General features: G+C 38.9%; 1 protein-coding gene across 2 annotated transcripts in view; it reads left to right on the plus strand.

Annotated features, from left to right (window-relative positions):
* The window catches only part of NALF1 (NALCN channel auxiliary factor 1), a 629,879-nt gene that overhangs the window by 594,672 nt on the left and 15,012 nt on the right, over positions 1 to 20,195 (plus strand). For both annotated transcript variants that reach the window (XM_004423164.3, XM_087435865.1), the window contains exon 2: positions 2,188 to 2,359. In XM_004423164.3, coding sequence (XP_004423221.1) covers positions 2,188 to 2,359 — 172 coding nt within the window. The remainder of the gene's footprint in view (positions 1 to 2,187; positions 2,360 to 20,195) is intronic.

Below are 20,195 nucleotides of genomic sequence, written 5' to 3' on the forward strand. Positions count from 1 at the left end.
CATATAGCATGTTATGTATTATGTTATATTACACAAATGCCAATGGTGTTTTGAAAAACATCTTCGACTTCCTCAAAGTATGGTTAGGAAACCATTTCTCTTTTCCTTCTTCTGAAACTGATGCTTTTTGCCTCTTTCTGATGGTATAACAGCACTGGCCCACCTGCCACCTCCGCCACAGGGGCCCTCATCCACTCACCTCACGCCATTTGCACGTTGAAATTTAAGAAATCTTAGGCATTTCCTCAGCTTTTGTAGTATTTTTTATAGTAGTATATTGTAGTATTTTTGTAGTGCAATTTCCAAAGTACATTTTTATTTTAAGACTGTTCAAAAGACCTATAAGAATACTAATTATCTGTATATTTTCCTATCAAGTTGTATGGTGATTATGAACCATTGATGACAGCAAATAAACTTACTTTTGGCTATCTAAAATTGTATCTGAATTTCACGTGTCCCATTTTCCCCCCACTGAGTCACCTTTGATCAAAGAATAAAGCTTCATTTTGATCAAACTAATAAAAAGTTATGAATAATAGTTCAATACAATCTTCCTTATACCAAATGGATGTTGACCAAGCACTTGCAATTCAGTGCTGATTTCAGATTAATCTGCAAACTCCCTTGTGATTTCCGAAGTTATTCTAAAAAACGTTTTCAGGGGGCCGGCCCCGTGGCACAAGCGGTTAAGTGCGCCCGCTCCGCTGCGGTGGCCTGGGGTCCGCCAGTTCAGATCCTGGGCGCGCACCCACGCTCCGCTTGTCGAGCCATGCTGTGGCAGCATCCCATATAAAGTGAGGAAGATGGGCACGGATGTTAACCCAGAGCCAGTCTTCCTCAGCAAAAAAGAGGAGGATTGGCATCCAATGTTAGCTCACGGCTGGTCTTCCTCACACACACACACACAAAAATGTTTTCAGATTAAATGTAGCATAATTATGAAGAGTACAGGATTTGGAATCCTACAGAACGTGAGTTTGAATTCTGGATTTTTCCCTTACTTCTCTTACTAATCAGTATTCCTATGTAAAACATGACTAATAGTTACCTTCTAAGTGTGTGCTGAGAATTACATGTGGAAAAGATGCATATACGGTGCTTAGAACAGAGTATGAAGTTGGTAAATACTCACTATTATTCTTGCTATTATTGTCAAGTATTTATGACCTCAAGTGTACATTTAACTGTGAACCATTCACTTTTCTGGGTAGGACACAGTTGATAAAATCCCACCTGAATAGCATTAACTCTAGGAACAGCTAAACAGAAGCCATCAGTGCCAAGGGTCTGGGAAACACCTGAATCACCGGGATCTGGACAGTTGACAGGCACTTTTTTCATTATTTCATTTGGATTTAGGTTCAGCTTGTTTCATTATATTAGAAAAAGGTATTTTTTTTAATATTTATTTTCCTAAATAGCAATCAAAAACAAAGGAGATAAATGAAATCCTAATCCTTTCACATTTTATTCAATTAAATAAGTACTCAATGAATAATTCTTGTGGATCACACAGCATCTCGAAGGTCCAAGTTGTGGTTCCCATGAGGTTTCCCTCCTCCTGCTCCTAACCACACCACCGCTGTTATGTCTGGTCTGGGCTGGGTGTTTCCGGGCTTTCAGTTGATGAGATATTTAATGCATTTGACGTGAGTCATGAATGTAAATGCTCACTGCTACTTGTTCTGTGCCTCTGGAGTTCAAGCTCTGACTGGTGGGCACTGTCTGCACCGCCCGCTGGGCCATCGCTGTAAAGGACTCAGCGCCATCTAGTGCCTGTTGAAAGCACAGCACGCAGTCCACGCTCGCCTTGCACATGCAGGAAATAACCAGTGTATCGACGCGGTCAAAGATTTCTTGCACTTACTCTGTCACTGGATTTTGAAAACGTCAGGTCCTGCTTAACTCCACTGTTTTTCAAACGAGCTACATCAAATCAAACACTACATTACCTTTTGCATTCTCTTAAGGGCTCAATCAAATGATGTTTTGCTCTGTTGCAAAGACTTGTGTTGCTACGTGTTTATCACTTGCAGCCAGCAATGTGTAAATAGGCTTTCTTGAAATGAGGGTTTTCTTACGATCCACTTGAAACCACAGCATGCTTCTCACAGTACAGTGTGTCCTTTATTCGAGTCAGAACTGTTGTCATCCCTCCCTGTTTTTGATTCTTGTCTTTTTCAGATTGTCTACAAGGCCTGGCTGTGTTCCCAGTACTTTGAAGTCGCACAGTTGAACTGCAGAAAGACAATTCCTTGCAAGCAATACTGTCTGGAGGTTCAGACGAGGTGTCCGTTCATCTTGCCCGACAACGATGAAGTCATCTACGGGGGCCTCTCCAGCTTCATCTGTACAGGTACCGTGCGGGCTGGGGCTGTCACCCAGCCTCTCCTCGTGCTTTGGCTTCCTTATGTGCTGTTGGTTTGTTCTGTTGTTTCCTTCACTGAAGTCACCTTGAAGATACGGCTGGTAGTTTTCCATGCTTTCCTTCACAGAACCCCTGAAAGGACTTGATTTGGAAATGCCACATTGCTATAGTCTACCTGTGACCACAGCCGTTGACTTTGTAAAAGGTTAATTCTGAGGGCAAAATATTGGCAATCATTAGATATGCTTAAACTCAACTTAGAGTAGCTTGAGCTCTGTCTGCATTCTCTTTGCATTACCTAAGAACAGATCATGTGAGAAGGCCAGTAAAATTATGTTTCTTCTTCAAATTGGTAACAAGTTTACTTCCCCCAGTCTATTTTCTTAGAAGTGTCATGTTACTTATCTTAAATAAGTATCAAGAGCATAAAGAAATGTCAATCTAAGGTATTTGTGTGTGTGTATTAGACATACGACAAAGGCCAGGTACAACTTTATCTTCTATTTCCCATTAACAAAGTTTACTTCCTTCAGCAAATGACTCAGACTGAGCAAAACACCGGTATCAGCTTTCATTGTCTGGATGTTTATCAACATGACTTAATTTAGACTCAGGGTAAGAGGTAAAGGAGAAGAGTAGATTGTTTTTGAAAATAAATGATGAGAAGACAAGTGAGCATGAGACATTTTGGCCTGGTGGTGTGATCACCAGAGTTGTTGTTCTATGTTCTCTCTCAGTAAAAAAAGTCCTGCAATATCCTTGTAACCAGATGGCTTGGGTTGTAGCACGTTTAGTTTTCAAGTTCAAGGATAAAACACCATCATAAGCATGGAGAAACATGAAAACCCTCTTCTTATATCGTACCTTATGAAACCCTATTGAGATGCTCAACAGGAGAATTTATCAGCTTATTTCTAGATCATTTATTTACATTCCTATCCATTAGCCGTACTGTTCTAAGTCTAAGTGATAAGCTATCAAGAGACAGGCCACCAAAGTTCTGTAGTAAGAACCCGCCTAAGAACCGGATGAGTCTTTCTGATGCTGCCCAACCTTGCAGGAAGAACATCTGACTGAAGGTTGGGAGACATGGGCTTTTATGCCATTTCTATTATACATTCTCTCTGAGCTGTCATCTCCTCATTAGTAAATTAGTAATAGCAATACCCCCATGCACGCTTGCTGTGAGGATTACAGATAAGGGAGATGCACAAGGTACATCATCAATAGGCCATGATAGCTATTGTGCATTATAAAGTGATCTGTGGAATGGAAAATGATTTGCCAATCATTTTTGTCATTCCCTTGCTTTGACGCTGAGATCATTTTTCATGTAGCTCCTCCCTGCTGGGAAGATAGAGTGAAAGCAAGAGTGAGAGAGAAAGGGAATAAAAGAAAGGGAAAGGAAGGAAGGAAGGAAATAAATTAATCTTCCTCCTTTGAATCTGAGCCCAAATTCACCAGGCACAGGCTACTAATTTGCTTGATTTTCACATAAAACTTTCAATAAATGGTCATCAAGAAAAGGTGTTCAACTCTTGACTCTGGGGCCAATAAGGTGTTCATGATTTTAGGACTTCAGAAAACTCATAGCATTTTAAGTGAGTTTGTATGTTCATTCACATGCATATAGATTTTTTCCTAGAGAAGGTCAGCAGCTTTCTCCAGCTTCTCAAAGCAGACAACAACCTCAAATGAAGGGTGAGATATTTGTCTTTATTCTCTCCTGTTTCCTGGTCTTTTATCTGTATTCGTGAATCTGAAATAGGGGTTCGAATGGTCGTCCTCCTCCCTGTACACTTTCACGGCCATCAGAAAGCTAACGATGGGATGTCGTCTCCTTCTGCACAACGTGGGCAGCATGTCCACCTTATCTTTTTAATTGTCTTTGAGTTTTGTAAAATCAGCTTTTTCATAGCCATAGCTTCATCATTAAGGAAAAGAGACAGGAAAAGGGAAATTTGTCATTGGATCCAGAGAAAAATGCCATTGACGTTAGAAGCTTTCTGGGAGAATCTCATCCCTGAATATTTGGGAATCTAACTGTTGTTTCAACACTGTCAGTTGGGTTCAAGTTCCTTTTATTACTAAACTTCTCAAAATGTGCATAATAAATTCTTAAGGCATTTTACTCTGAAGTTCTGTGAAATTTTTTTGACAAAACAGGTACTAATTTTCAGATTGATCCTCTTTCTAGGGTGTGACCCAAGCCTCCTTGAAGAATTCTTATCTATCTTGATGACGAGCAGCCACCATTTTCCACCTTAGGTCACAGAGGTCCCTTGAGTTTTGCTGCTGTACTTGAACCAGAGAGACATTTCTACTGATGCTAATCACTGGCTGCGTGTCACTACTGATGAGGGTCCCAAACACGGCCCCCAGAGCAGTCTCCTTCTGGGGAGAAGTTAGCACAGAGAGCAGCTCCCAGGGAGCACTGGTTAAACCTATGGAGCCAAGTGGCTTCTCACACTTCTAGGAAAACTACTAAGACTTTTATCTGTAGCATTTGTCCCCAGCCATTGTCACACAACTTTTGGAGACTCATCTCTTACAGATGGAAGTGAAGATCCAAATAGCTCACATTTTAGATAAGTTCGGAGGGAATGTGAGTCATCTCAGATGACTTTATGCATTTTGAATGAAATGTCTCCTGTACTTAGGCAGAATCAGACTAAATACAGTAGAGAAATCAGAGTGTTTGTCCCAGCCTCCCTTGATAACCCAAGGCCACCTGGAGTGGCAGGCTCAGAGCAACTGTTCATGTTCACAGGTAATATCGGGGCTGTTGGACTTCTTCCTCATTGAAATAGGTATAATGACAATCACCAAACACAATTCTATTAAAAGTAACTCACCAGGCAGGTTGGTCTTAATCTTGCCTCCAGTAAGTCCTCTTTTTTAAAAAAATTATAAATGGTTTTATTTCCATTCTATATGCTGGAAAATATAATCACATATCATCAGGGGTTAAAGGAATAGAAGGAGTTTCCTTCAAATTCAACATATTTAATTATAGGGAAATGTATAGGGAAACCTATATATAGGTTTGGAACTACTATTGGAAAAATATCCAAGTCACAGCTTCCAGAAGGATAGAGATCCCCTCTAAGAATCAAACTCGAAAAAGTATTCAGTAAACACATAAATACGTATGGGTCATTGCCAGATGCGGTCCAAGTAAGGATCAATTTTGTTCAAAGTGCTTCTCCACGGTGACAAACCAGTGGTGTGACGATGACTTTTCCTTAGAGTCCTCTGCATCCAGCCTTCCAGAGATGTGGAATTATAAGGCTCCCAGGTCTTCCTTTCATCTAGGCTTTTATTAGATATATACTGTTGCTTAAGATTCCTATCATCTGAACTTAAGAGTCCTATCATCCGAAAAAAAGTGCATCTCAGCCCTTGGGTTCAGTGAACCATTTAGAAGGTTCAGAACACACAAAATTTCTTTAAATAATCAAGAGCTATTTGTAATTTTGGTAACAGTTATTAGATTCGATATTCGGAGCATCATTTCTTTATCATGCTTACATTACTTACTGATCTCTTAAATTTGAATGTTATAAATTTTTATGTTTTGATCATCTGCTACTTCGTATGTCTATGATCCTTGGTAAGCCCATAACTTATGAAAAAACCTGAAATATCTGAGAATGTATGTCTATTGTTATACAGTGTCTTTGAGGATGTCACAGAAGGTCATGACCAAATGTTCTGACCCCAAACCTAGATGACAAGAAGAGCACCTCCTTGTATATTTAATTCTGCTTCTATTTTAGGACATAAAGGAAAGACACTTTGCCTGAGATCTGTCTCGGTTTTTCTGTTAAAGAATAAAACTGACACATTACTGAAGGAGTGTTTGAAAAATTAATTAGGGAGAAATTCTGAGGCGCTTTCAGGGTGAAACCTGTCATTTAATGTTAGGCATTATTGAGCTAAAATTTTTCAAGGCAGGTTCTGCTCTCAAGATCAGTTCTCATAATGCCCTGCTATTTTAGAAACTCAGTCTCTTCATCTTTAAAGTGAGGGGGTGGAGTCGTTCGTGGATTCTAGATGTCAACCCACCATCGTGGTAATTATTCAGGTTTCCCCTCTGCACACTCCCTCACCTTGTTCTAGAATCCCCTGGAGAAATCCTTGATTGCTTACCTGTAATAGTGAACCAACATAAGAAAACAGAAGTAGCAGAGTATCGCAGGCTGCAGGTGCTATGGTAACACACATTATGAAAATTGCCATTTGATTGATAGATGAAACAGACTCGACTTGATGTGCTGCTATATTTTTCACAGAGATTATTGAAAGAAACAAAGTAAAAGTTGGTCTGCTGGGGGTTACTGACAATGGAGATAAAACATATTTTGAGAATTCTGTATAAATTCTGCATTTCATTTTTTAGCTGTGACAAGAATCAGGCTGTGTTTCTGCCTCTTGGGGAAATACTGTGGGAGTCTGTTATCGGCTCTAGTGACACCTGATCCCGATATGATGGAGGAGGGGGACCCCTGGTGGCAGGTCTGTGCTATTGCAAGGTATCTAGAGATTCTGGCCTGCAGGCAGAAGTAGATAATCCACAGAGAGGAAAAGATGGGAGAAAATATTTTGATATGCATATTGATCAAATTGGAAAGGAATCAATTTTTAATGTTTTGTGTCTCATAAGTCACATGAAGAGTTCACAACTGTGAAAGATCATTTCCAAAATCCAGTTCTGACATGACTAGGGAGTCGATAAAGATTTTAAAAAGGTAACATAACATAAAAGATTTTCTCATTAAAGGAGAATTTCAGTAGAAAAGTCTGCTGCCCATAGACTTTAATTTGGACATCTATGCTATTTGCAATTTCTGTATTTTCCCCAGTGTGTGAATATGTTTCATTATTTTCTAAAATGCAGGGTTTTTTTTTTTTTTCTGAAGAAAGAATAATGGAATTCCACTTTAATTATAGCACCATTTGATGTCATACGAAATGTTTTAACAAATAAATCAAATGTTTAGGCCAAAAGAGAAATGTGAAGGGAGATGGTATGACCGGAATAAAATACAGATATATGAAAATAGGTTATAAGAAAACTATTAAGTAGAACGTAGTAACTTCATGTGTTTGGGACATCTTCTTCCATTAAAATACTACTTTTCGAGGTTTATTCTAATTTATATATTTGGATCTGAGTTCAGGTCATGATACTTAAGGTTGTCTTCCCTGACTTCCACCCAGTATGCGTTATCCACAGTTCAAGTTAGCCTGGGGCAAGCAGACTAATTCAGGGACAGAGCTCTGGAGCAGAAATGAGGATGTCTGGTTTCTGCCGGTAGCTATGAATTTTGGAGAGTCACACCCTGTAGAAGGTTTCTGTTTCAAAAAGTGGCTCACGGTGCTGGGCCCCTGGGATACTTAGTCTACTGAGATGTTGAGAGCAGAATCCCGAGTTAGATGGGACCTCCCCCGGTCCAGCGTGACGGTGCTTTCGGAAGGACCAAGTGCATTGCTCCAGAGCAGGGTGCAGATTCCTTGCTTGTCTGAGCTGGGGGAGGAAGACATCTGGCTCCACATCATCCTGGATGCACCTCGATAGCGAGCCGGGAAGAACTTGTGGATAAACTCATCTCCCTCCAGGTTTGCTGATAAAGCTGATCATACTTCCATAAGCCTGCACACCTAGACACACTTCCGGGAAATTCTAACACGGTTCAAGTTGCCCTTCTGCTTTTCATCTCTATGTCTTGCCTGATCTAAGAGAAGAAATGTAAGAGACTAGACCCGGGAGAGTTGAGGAAACCATGCCTGGAGCATTTGTGTGGCCTGGAGTTGAGTCAGCCCCAGGGAGTGTCCAGTCGTGATGTCAGGGAGCCCCGAGCTCTGGGCCATTTCCTGGCCAGTCCCCAGGTGAGTGAGCACTGCAGGTGGACTGAGCAGACAGCTGTTCTCTTCGGTGCCACCTAGCAAGGATCCCTGTGATATCAGGCCACAATTGCCTGTCCCTGAAGCAGAAGTGACACTTACTGTGTCCTAGACATGTCCAGTCCTCTCTGAAAGATCTAGGATGGATAGCCACCCTTCACTTAAGCCAGAACTATTGAACACTACCCTAAGAGAGGGGCAGCGCTGGGCACTTGGAGAGTGAGTTGATTAGTCTGTGCTTAGTGGGGAGTTGAATCAAAATGTTAGAGATCTTTTCTAGAGCAAGGAGGAGGATGAAATACACATCGTTATATGTCTTCCCCAGAACTCTACATGATGGATGAGACTCAGAAGTGCTCATGACTGATGTGAAGCAGTAAGCCAAAGGAAGAATTCTAATTCTGGAGTTTCATTTTACAGAGGATAACTTTGGACAAAGAGGGATTTCCCAGAACAGCTGAAATCTTATTCAGTGAAGGTGTGTACCTGCTTTGTCTGCAATTACACATCTCTGGGAAGCATTTATCCCCACCTTGTAGCTGCTCTGGATCCCGAACTGCTTTGGACATTGCAGTTATCTCACATGATTACAGATTCAGTCAGTTTTGGAACAAACCCGAATGACAGAAGTTATCTAGTCTGATGTTGCCTTTACATAGGATTAAACAGAGCCAATCCCCCCACCCCCAACCTGTTATTCCAGAAACAAGAATAGATCCACATTTCCCGGCTATTAGTCCAGCGTTTGTATCACTAGTGGACAGGAAATGACCAGCTGCTCCATCCTGGAAGTGGCCTGTAAGCGAAGTGTCCTTACTGCAGGGCAGTGGGAGAAAGTCCACGGTGGGTGAAAAAGCCCATCAACCCCACAGCTTGTAGTCTGCGCAACGCCGTTTTCAGTAATTCAACAAACTTGTCTTGGTTTCCCATATCACATATCACATTAAAGATGAATGTTACAAGGACTTCCTACCAGGACCGTTTTTCCCTGTTAGAGAAAGGAGAACTGTCTGGCTCACCATTTTCTGGAAAGTTTTGTGCTTAGATGGCTAACTTTTTCCATCAGATTAGTTAGCAGTTTTTTAAGATTGCATCCATACAAACAAATAAATGTTTTAGTGTGAAGGGTAAAAACAAAGAACCAAAGTCTCTAAAATGTTTGTGTAAATAATTGTGAATCTAAATGACCTTCTGCTTCGTGTTCGCTATGTTTGTGTCCCAGGAGGAAATAATGCATTAGATAAATTCTAAAATGGAAAATGAACCGATTTTTCTCAATTTTGAAATCTTGCCTTTTTGGTGGTTTGGCTTGAAATTGCCAGATGAGATGGTTATTGTTAGTCATAATTTCTAATTTGTCAGATGATCATGATGTTTACTCTTTGTACTAAATGTGCAGTTTTCTTCAAATTGGCAAAATTCAGAAGCTCACTTTTTATACTCAAGATGCAGTCATTGTTCAAAATAATTTTTAAAATTTTCTTTGGAAATAATTTTCATATTCTGCAGCATTCTCTTTGTGCTGTGGGAGATTTATCTGAATGTATATGTGTACACACACTGATATATAGCCATATATATAATTAATTTATATATAAAATTCACATATATAACTTATATATACATATAATTAAAATAGGTAAATTTTACAAGTAATGTAGGTGATTATAAGAAGAAATGTTTTAGGCTTAAAAATTGAAAATCAGTTTCTAATCATGGCTTTAAATTAACTTTAAAGGCAATTCCAAAAAAGTCAGTGAGTCCAATTGGAAAGGCAGCAAGGATGGAATAAATATGTATCTTCCCAAAACGGAAGCTTGGAAATACAAAGCCCAGTTGAGAATAAAATTTCTAGAATGCTATTATAAGACGACAGTTGTATTATCTTTATTACCGTATTGCTTGTATTACCTTTCAGTCCCAATGTGATATACTGTCTCTTTATTTACCAGTTTATGTTGTCAAAAGGGTGATCAAATGAGGCAGAGAGAGTCTGAAAACACTGACTTCACCACAGATGCTCATTCCTACCAGTAAGTGTAGGGTTCATGGTACCCTCCCCTATATTCCCTCCTTCACTAAACATTTCATTATCAGAGGGGGAAAAACAACATTTGTTGGAGTTGACTTGAGGGCATTTGCCATGATTCAGTCTTTCTTCGTGAGTGTAGGCTCGGAAAGCCCCAGGAAGTCCAACTTCCTCCTTCCAATTTCAGGAACAGCCATCACAAGGGAAATTAAATAGTTCCAATCACAAGGAAAACAGTTGTCCTGAGATGGGATCTGTTTCTTATGGCATCCTGAATTCCTACAGAGATCATTCTGGAATGTGGGGTCCCAATCTAAACTGCATGGAGATGGAGACAGTTATGTCTGATCTCTTCTAAGGCCTATTATATGTGCATGCAAATAAAGTCAACATTTTTACCAAAAATATTGTGTTTTAAAGGCCAGTTTTCAGGAACTGGGTAGAAAGCCTAAATAGTTCTCAATAGCTGTCTTTTCTCTTGCAATGTAATGTCTGCCAATACCTTCTGTGGACATTTTCACGGCTTGAGCATTCATTTTGACTGTGTCCTCACCCTCTACCCCCACAACTCTTTCATCTCTTAAAGTGAATATAGAGTTGCCACCAACTGCGTACATGAATAGGAGCTAAATCATGTAACCACACGAATGTCACTGGGACTAAAGTGGCTGGTATTACAAACACTTGAAATAAATAACATGTATTTACTTATTTTTGAATTGGTAATCATGCACATGACACAAAATTTAAAAGACATTAAAGCGTGAAAATGAAGCCAACTCCTTCCCCACTCCAATTGGCAACCACGGTTATTCGTTAGAGATTAATCATAATTTATTTAATCAGTTTCTAATTGATGGTTATTTCAGTGATTTCTAATCTTTTGTTATTAACTCCAGTTCAGCAAGGATCATTTCCTACATGTGTGATGATACCTGTAGGACAAACACTGTACCAAGAAGTGGAAGTGACCTTGCTGGATCAAAGAGTCTGAGCATTTAGCATTTGGAAGATATTTGCCATGCAGCCCATTCTAGGCGCTGATCATGCCCCTCTCTCAAAGTCCTAATGTCCCTAGGATGGTCCCTAAGCTACTTCACTGGGCTGGATTTGACCCCGTTGCCCCACCATCCCCCCCCCGCCCCCACCAGCCTTGCCTGTCATCGCTTCCTTTTTGCAATCCAATACTCCAAATGCCAGGCAATGTGTCAGTTCCCTCTGCCTGGCTCATTCTTCCCTCAAGTCTTCACTTGGCTAATCCTTCAGCAGCTGCCATTCCGTTAGGAGGCCTTCCTGGTTGCCCCAAGTCTGAGTTGGGAGCGTCTGTGCCATAGCATCCTGTGCGTCCCTCTTCACAGCGCTTAATCACGTGGCGGCTGGCCTGTCTCCTTCCCGTCTCACCGTTAACTGGATTAGGGGAAAGCTTATGTCAATGGCTATAACCCCAGTGCCCACAAAAATGACATATAGTTTGTGCTCAATAAACAAATATTGAGTTAATTAGTTAATTGGTAACAACCCAAAGGAATCTGGGGAGGTCCTGTTGTGAGCGAGGAGAGGCCCTCCAAGGTGGGAGAAGACTCAGGAAGGCAGGGTGGTGGGCAACGCCCAGCAGAGCCCGCAGTTGCCTTCTGCCTGTATCCGGCTGCCGAGGTATTATGAGGATCCACACAAAGGGGGCTGATGGTTAGGTGCACTTTAATAAAATGTCCCCTTTTTGGAGTCAAAAAGAATATCAGTATTTCATTTTAAAGCCATTTTTTCCCTCACATTCCATCCTCTTGTCACATGCAATAGAAAAACTTGAGCTGAATCTAATTCAGACCCTCATCATGCTCCTTGCTTACTCACCTGGGATGCTGGGACTTTAAAAAGAGCCTAATAAATGGTGTTACATCTCACCTTGTGGAGTTTACATTTTAAATGTGTCCCCCAAACTGAGTGTCTTGGGCTCAATTGTGTCCTCTGCCCCCCGCCAATTCATATGTTGAAGTTCTAAGCCCCAGTATCTCAGAATGTGACCTTATTTGAAAACAGAGTCTTTATGGAGGTAATCAAGTTAAAATGAGGTTATTAGGGTGGGCCCAAATCTGATACTGATTTGTGTATGCATTCATTTGCTAGGCTGCCCTAACCAGGCACAGTGGACTGGGTGGTTTAAACAACAGAAATGTACTGTCTTGCAGTTGTGGGGGCCAGAAGTCCGAGAACAAGGCGCTAGCAGGTTTTGTTTCTCCATAGGCCCCTCTTTATTTTGGAATAAAACAGATACATTCAATATTGTTTGTTCAAGAATAGAATAATGCCTGACTCTTCTATGAAGACGAATTTTGCATACTTCAAAAGTTCTAGAGGATTAGAGAAGAGGAAGCAATAAAAAGGAGTTATAAAGGCAGCCAGAGAGCTCAGCCAAGAGGACTTACAGGATAATAATTATGTAGAGAGTAATAATGAAGAAGGAGTATTAACCATTACAGATCATTTTTAACTATAAAATAAAATTGTTTTCATAAATATCATGAATCTCCTTTTGAAGGAATTTAAAACCACAATCAATTTGCAGTGCCATTGTATGTGCTGTGTCCAAGTTTCCATGATTCAATAATTAGTCTGACTCTGAAAACCCTTCATCTCAGGAAACTGCAGTTAATGAATTTTATTCTGGAAAATCTAGCCACTCTCTGTACTTTCCACTCAATATTGTTGTGAATCTAAAACTGTTCTAAAAAAATAAAGTCTATTGAGAGGGAGAAGTCTAGCTAAATAAACTTTCTATATCCAGATAAACTGTATTCCATTTGGAAATGTGTTTGTTGTAATCATTTCTAGCCTACTTTTGTGGTGTCAGAAGGAAATACAAACTAATAGTTTTATATAACAATTGTACAAAATTTGTGGACAGCTTTCAAACTCCAAATCTTAATATTTACAAAAAGAATGGTTTATATCTCTGTCTGTTTCTATTATTCTTTCCACAAAGAGATAACTTTTAAAAACATGGAGAAACTTTCACCAGGAAAAACATCAAATTTATTAAAAAACCATGAGCTCCATCATTTGACATGAAAGAAACAAATGTGAACATAGAATTAGGGATACTCCATACGTAAAACTGAAAGGCCGTGAGTTGTTATCCAGCTCTTGTGGGCGGGTTTCTCATTGGCTCTATGGACTGTTGGGTCTGGACTGTTAAGGAGAATTGAGATGTCCTGGGCTGGCTTATTGAAATGGATATGGCGATCGCTTAGAAATGTCTGTGTGAGTGAAAAAACAAGCAGGGACTTTCTTGACTCATATTTGTCCAGCGTGATAGCTCAACAATTAAATCTAGCAGATAAGGAAACTGAAGAGTAAATATATAGTATTCTCCCCAAGTTCACACGAATGTCAGCAGTAGAAGCCAACGCATCTGACTTCCTGTCTAGCAGAGTTTGTTGCTCTCCTGTATCCTTTCTTTTCACCAGAACTTTATTTTGTAATTAGAGTAGCCGACCTTCTCTTAATTGTGACTTTCTCATTACAAGCTTGACTCCAGAGGGTCATAAACTCTTCTCACTCTTATTATAAAATGCCTGCTGTCCTAGAGAGAAATGTCTAGGAATAAATGTGGTGGATGTATATAGTTATATTCTTTCTCCTCCATATTTTACCTCCTAAGAAGTGTGCTCTGTGTCCTCTCCCCAAGTATTTCTTTTTGCATTTTCACTCATTCAACACAAATTTGCTCAAGATCCATTGCATCAGTTTTCCATTGCTGCCTTAACAAATTGCCACAAAGTTAGTGGCTTAAAACAACACAAATGTATTATCTCACAGTTCTGTAGGTCAGAAGTTGGACTCGGATCCCACTGGGTTGAAATCCCACTGTCCAAAGGCTGGATTCCTTCCGAGGCTCTGGGGAAAGATCTGGTTCCTGATCTTTCAGATTGTTGGCAGAGTTCAGTTCCTTATCATTGTAGGACCAAGATTCCTGTTTTCTTGCTGGCTGTCCATCAAGGATCATTCCCACCTTTAGAAGCCACACTCATTCCTTGGCTTGTGTTTCTCTTTCTCCACATTCAAAGTCAGCAACTGTGGAGCAAGTTCTTCACCCATGACATCTCTCTTACCCAGGATTCGGCCTCTCTCTTCCCTTTTTAAGAGTTTATGTGATTAGATTAGTCTCCCTTGGATAACCCAGGATAATCTCTCTATTTTCATGTTGGCTGACAGGCAACCTGAATTCCATCTGCATCCTAAATTCCTTTTTGCCATTACAAGATATTTACAGGTTCTAGGGATTAGGATGTAGACATTTTTCGGGGGGCCATCATTTTGCCTACCACGTCTATTATGTACCAGGCATTGTGCTAGATGCTGGTAATAGAAAAGGGATTAATAGACGTGGTTCATAATTTAAGAAACACATGTTCATCTGCAGAAGTAAACAAACAAAATAAATGCTAGATTGGAGACATTCCATTTGAAGTATTAACAAAGTATAGAAGAGGAAGGGAACAATTCACTCTATCTCTGTAACTTTTCTGGGATGTAAGTATGGAGAGTGTTATCATCATAAATTTCCAGATGTGAAAAGGGAATATGGAGAAACTACGTTTCCCCAAGTTTAAGCAAGTTATTTCCCAAGCAAAAATAAAATCCATGATGAAGATTAATTCATAGCTTCCAGGCTACCTTACTGTGTGTATATGTCACGGCCACTACTATTATAACTACTGCCAGCATTATTACTGACTACTAATTGTGAGTGCTTAGTATGCCTAAGACATTCAACCAAACACTTAAGGCACACCCTCTCATTAAATCCTCCCGATGTCTCTGTGAGGAGAGTATGTGTGTTGGTGAGGATTCTTCCAAGTGGTGGAAACCTAACTAAAACTCACTTAAGCAAAAAGAGAATTCATTGGTTCATACAATGGAAACGTCCAGAGATAAACATCAGGGTATATTATTCATTAGATAGATAGATGATAGAGACAAAAATGGATATGTTGACGTATAGGGATATATTAATTATAGATATCCATGGGGAGATTAGACATACATATGGAATACCTCTCTCTAGTTCTAGCTCTGACTCTAGCTTCAGCTCTCTTTCTCCCCATCTCTGAGCTCTGTTTTTCTCCTTGTTAGTTGATTTCATCAGCAGCCACAGATTTGTAACCTCTCAATTTAGAAACTGCAGCAGGAAGAGATCACCTCATTCCCAATCATTTTCACAAAAGTCCTGCCTTGGAGTCGCATAGTGTTGGCTTAAGTCTCATGCCCACGTTTGAGCTATCGCTGTAGGAAGGGGGACGGAATCCCTGGTCAATCGGGTTAATCAGGGGCTCTCCTGCACGTGGAGGGGCTAGGTCAGCCCCACCTGCACCACATCCATCCAATGGGGGAGGACTAGTCCCCACAATATTCTCACATCAGCCTCATCTTAAACGTTTGGCTTACTGTGTGTGTACTGCCAACCATATTAAAGAAAAGATGCATCCTTTGGTCAAATATCTTAAAAACCCACATCATTTCTGAAAAGTAGTATTTATTGTTATAATTATACTAGAATTGTATGCTTAATTATTTTAAAATATTTAGTAAGTGCACAGAAGCAAAAAGAAGATAAGAAAAACCATAATCTACCACCAAGAAGAGAAGGATATTTTATACCATGAATACTGCTTCGAATTATTAAATATGCTTCTATAACATAATTTAATGTTTGCATAACAATACAGTATATGATTATAATGTAAATTACTTAAGTGTGTTACTAATTATAGGACTTTTTTCATTTTCATTCTTTGCTATATACAAAATGCTACTATGAACGTATATGCATTCTTATTTCTATGCACTTCTGATTTATTTCCTTACACTTATTGAATTAGACTTGGTGTGTAAAGGGCACACAACAGCTTTAGGCTTTTGATATTCATTGCTCAAAACTCAGAAAGTTTATGACAAGATAGATTCTTCCCTGCACTATATTATACTGCTCATTTCTCACTCTTTTGTGGACATAGGGTATTATCATGAGTATTTTTCAATGTTATAAGCAAAATATTACACATCATTATTTTTTCAATTCTTTAAATACTAGTATTTGAATTTTTTTACATTGGTCCTTTTTATCTTTTATATTGCCTCAATGCATGTCTAATTCTTAATTTAATACATAATCTCTTCTTTCTTCCTTTATTTCTCTCTCTCTTTCTTTCTGTTATCACCCATGCACATTTTCCTTTTCCTGCGTCTTTGTTTCTTGTAGGAAGCATGGAATTTCTAAGAATGCTGTTTTGCTCAGCATTCTTAGAAATTCTTTTGCTCAGAATAGAATGGTTGATGTTCAAATACTGTAAACATCAAGTGGAGGGGACCCAAGGAGCCCAGCATCTCAACACACTAGTTTATATTATGTTACCTCTAGGAAACACATACCTCAAAATCTTATTTTTATTATCTTCAGATTTTCTCAATTTAATAGGTCTTCCTAAATTTATGTATATGTATTAAATGTAATCAGCAGAAAGACAGTAGATATCTAAACTACTGAAAGAATGACAGTTTTTGTCACTAGAAAGAATATATATTCTATTCTCTCAAATAAAAGTTGTAACTTAGTGTTAAACCCTGTTATGTTTTTTGAAAAAAGAGAATAATTTCCCGGCACTGTAACTCTATCATTTAAACTCATTCTTTGACTAATTAGCAATCATTACCAGACTATTTTGCATTGTGTTAAAACTTGAGTCCTGTTTCTTCAGTGGCAAGTGTGACCCAATAACCCCAGCCGGCGACAATTGGAAAGGAAAACAAATAATTCAAGGTGGCATTGGATGAAATGAATCAAATTATACTGCTCTACCTGGCATTGTAACTAGGGAAATAAACAATTAATATGCTGCTGTCTGAGACACTCCCTTTGGCAACTGACGTGCCAGAATCTCACTCAGTGGAATATATGTGTGACTATGAGATACAACTTTATTTTTAATGGAATATGCATTCTAATGAGTGACATCTTCTTCAAATGGACATATACTCCACCCCTTCAAACCCTTACCTGCCTGCCATCAATGTCACTGCTTCCAATGTCTTTGTAATTCCTTTTTGAAAATTGTTATATTACTTTTTTCTTATTTGAATGTCCTACTTTAAATGTTGACACTAATGGAAGTCAATTCAATTCAAGTCTGACAAATAAAGGTAGCCAATAGTTCTAGCTAATATTCTTTTCTTTTAAATTTAATATTGACTCCAAAATATTGAGACAGATTTTCTTATCTGGTCCACAAACTGTTCCAATATATTTGCTTTTCTTTAGAGTCAGAGTATTACCAATTTAAGTTTTGGCATTTGTTTTGAGTAAAAACATTTTGATTAAAATCACAACTGTTTGTGTTCACATTTAATGTTTCAAAAACTGGTGCATCAAATTAGGAAAACAATTTTCCCCTAACTCATTGAAAATAAAGCATATTTTTGAAGTCAGGGTCTATTTATGAGGTGTTTACATGCCTTGAAGCCATTAACATATGTCTATGTATGCATGAGTGTACACAGAATTTGGAATAGTTTTGTATGTATTCTGTGATTACAGAAAAAGTCTGGTTTTCCTTTCAGAAAGAAAAGCAGGAAATGTTGTTCGTACTTTAAATACGTTGATCAAAGTATTAACAAAACTGTCTCTTCAATTATGACTCATGGTTGGAGATACTGAAGCCATAGAATTATTTATATAGTTTCCTGTTTTCAAGGATATTTCTTTTGCAGAGTCATAGTTACCAAGGATTTCCAAATTAGAAAAAGACTGTGGGATATATACTAAACCATAACACTAATTTACAATATGTGAGCCCCATTATGCCATTTCACAGAGAAAAATAACAAAAATAAATAGAAATAGAACATATAGGTAATGTTCTTAACCAGGACCATATAATTTTCTTCATGTGGCTTCTTGGGCAACGATGCTGAACTAGCTAGTGCTCAACATGAATTCACAGAAACATCCATGAGAGGGATCCAATTTTTTCACATCTTCCTGTAATGTAGATTCATATGATACACTTAAACAAGTGTCTCTGAATTCTTGAAATGCACTTCGTGAAATTCCTTAAACACTCCTTCTATCTGTGAGAGCAATCCAAGCAGAAAAGTGAAAGCATCTTGCAGCAATGATTGATTCATAGCAATGGAAGAGGAGTTGGGATCTTTATTTCTTCCTCAGGTGACTCTTTTAAGCTCCACTTGGAGTTCCTGGTACTTGGTAGCTTATCAGAATAAGAAAGAGGAACACGAGTCTTTCTGTCCCAACAGTACCCACTGCCTTGCACCCTGAATTGTTCTCATGCTTTGTGCAGATGCAAACAGCTGCACAGTAGGGCCCTGATTTCTCCGCGAATCAATGTGGTTTTCAATTCCCACCATCCTATAACATCTTCATCAAGGCAACCACCACAGGATTCTTTAGGGATGGGTGGAAAATTAAATGTTATATTTGATGAGAATGTAGTTTCTTTGTCTATTAACTTTTTTTTCTATTTTCTTAGAATAAATTTTTCATAACTAAAAAATCGCGGGCCGGCCCCGTGGCTTAGCACTTAAGTGCGTGCTCTCTGCTACTGGCGGCCCGGGTTCGGATCCCTGGCGCGCACAACGCACCACTTCTCCAGCCATGCTGAGGCCGTGTCCCACATACAGCAACTAGAAGGATGTGCAACTATGACATACAACTATCTACTGGGGCTTTGGGGAAAAAAAGGAGGAGGATTGGCAATAGATGTTAGCTCAGAGCCAGTCGTCCTCAGCAAAAAGAGGAGGATTAGCATGGATGTTAGCTCAGGGCTGATCTTCCTCACACACACACAAAAAAATAAATAAATAGAAACCAAGATCTGAGTGATAGCTAAGCTAAGCAAATAAATTAAAAAAAAAATCGCTATAACCATTTTGGGGAAAATAATGTGAAATGTGATATTTAACAGCATGTGTTAAGTTTCTGTTTAGGCTATATTCTCTCTGGCTGCAGACAATCCTTGTTCTTCTAGTAAAACCCAGGAAAACTTTAGGACCCATTGTGGAGGAAATTCTCTGCTTAGCTTCAAGACATTTCAAATGCCCAATTTATTCCTCAACTTAGCTTATGGCCTTAACAAATGAGTGAATTCTCTGTAGAATGTCTCAGCCATTTTAATGTGAGACTTTGTTTTCATTTCACTTAGTATCATTTTCAGCTTTTAGAGCAATCTATATTCCATATAATGTGCAGTTAGCTTTCAGCTCTGAAAGTTCTTTACATAACCACATATTTGTATGGCCCATTCTTGAGAGTCTGTGTCAATTTTCTTCCTGATGTATGTGCTTATATTTTACTTTTAGGTTACATCTATGTGCTTTGTCATTGAATATACTCAATTCATGGAAACATTCTCTTACAACTCAAAGTATTAGTGCAGTATTCCTTGGTTCCTTCCCCTCATCAAACAAATACTTATTGTTCTTTTAGAGACAAGCAGCTTGGTAGGTGTTTAGAGTACCAGGATGGAGTAGAGGAGTGGTCCTTACTCTCAACAATGTCAGCTAGAAGAAAAGTTATATAATACTGTTAATGTTAGTTAGACGTAAGAGTGATGCTAGCCTTTAATCATCATATAGATCTGATATACCTACCTCTACTCCCCTCAAAAAAAACTGATCTATTTCAAGTGTATACCTTAAGTACTTAAAATTTGCCCTTGCTTAAAAAAGATACTATAAAAACTATAAATATATAGACATTCATAAGTCTAATTCTTTCTGCAGATGGTCGCTATGATTTAGACTTTTTTTCTAGATTTCTTAGCTTGACCTATCATTTTATATTGTTTTATCAGCCCAATTATAAAATAACCCTAG

The sequence above is a fragment of the Ceratotherium simum genome, chromosome 10 (genome assembly GCF_057802395.1).
Source record: "Ceratotherium simum simum isolate JZ-2026a chromosome 10, ASM5780239v1, whole genome shotgun sequence".
In the NCBI taxonomy this organism is placed as follows: Eukaryota; Metazoa; Chordata; class Mammalia; order Perissodactyla; family Rhinocerotidae; genus Ceratotherium; species Ceratotherium simum.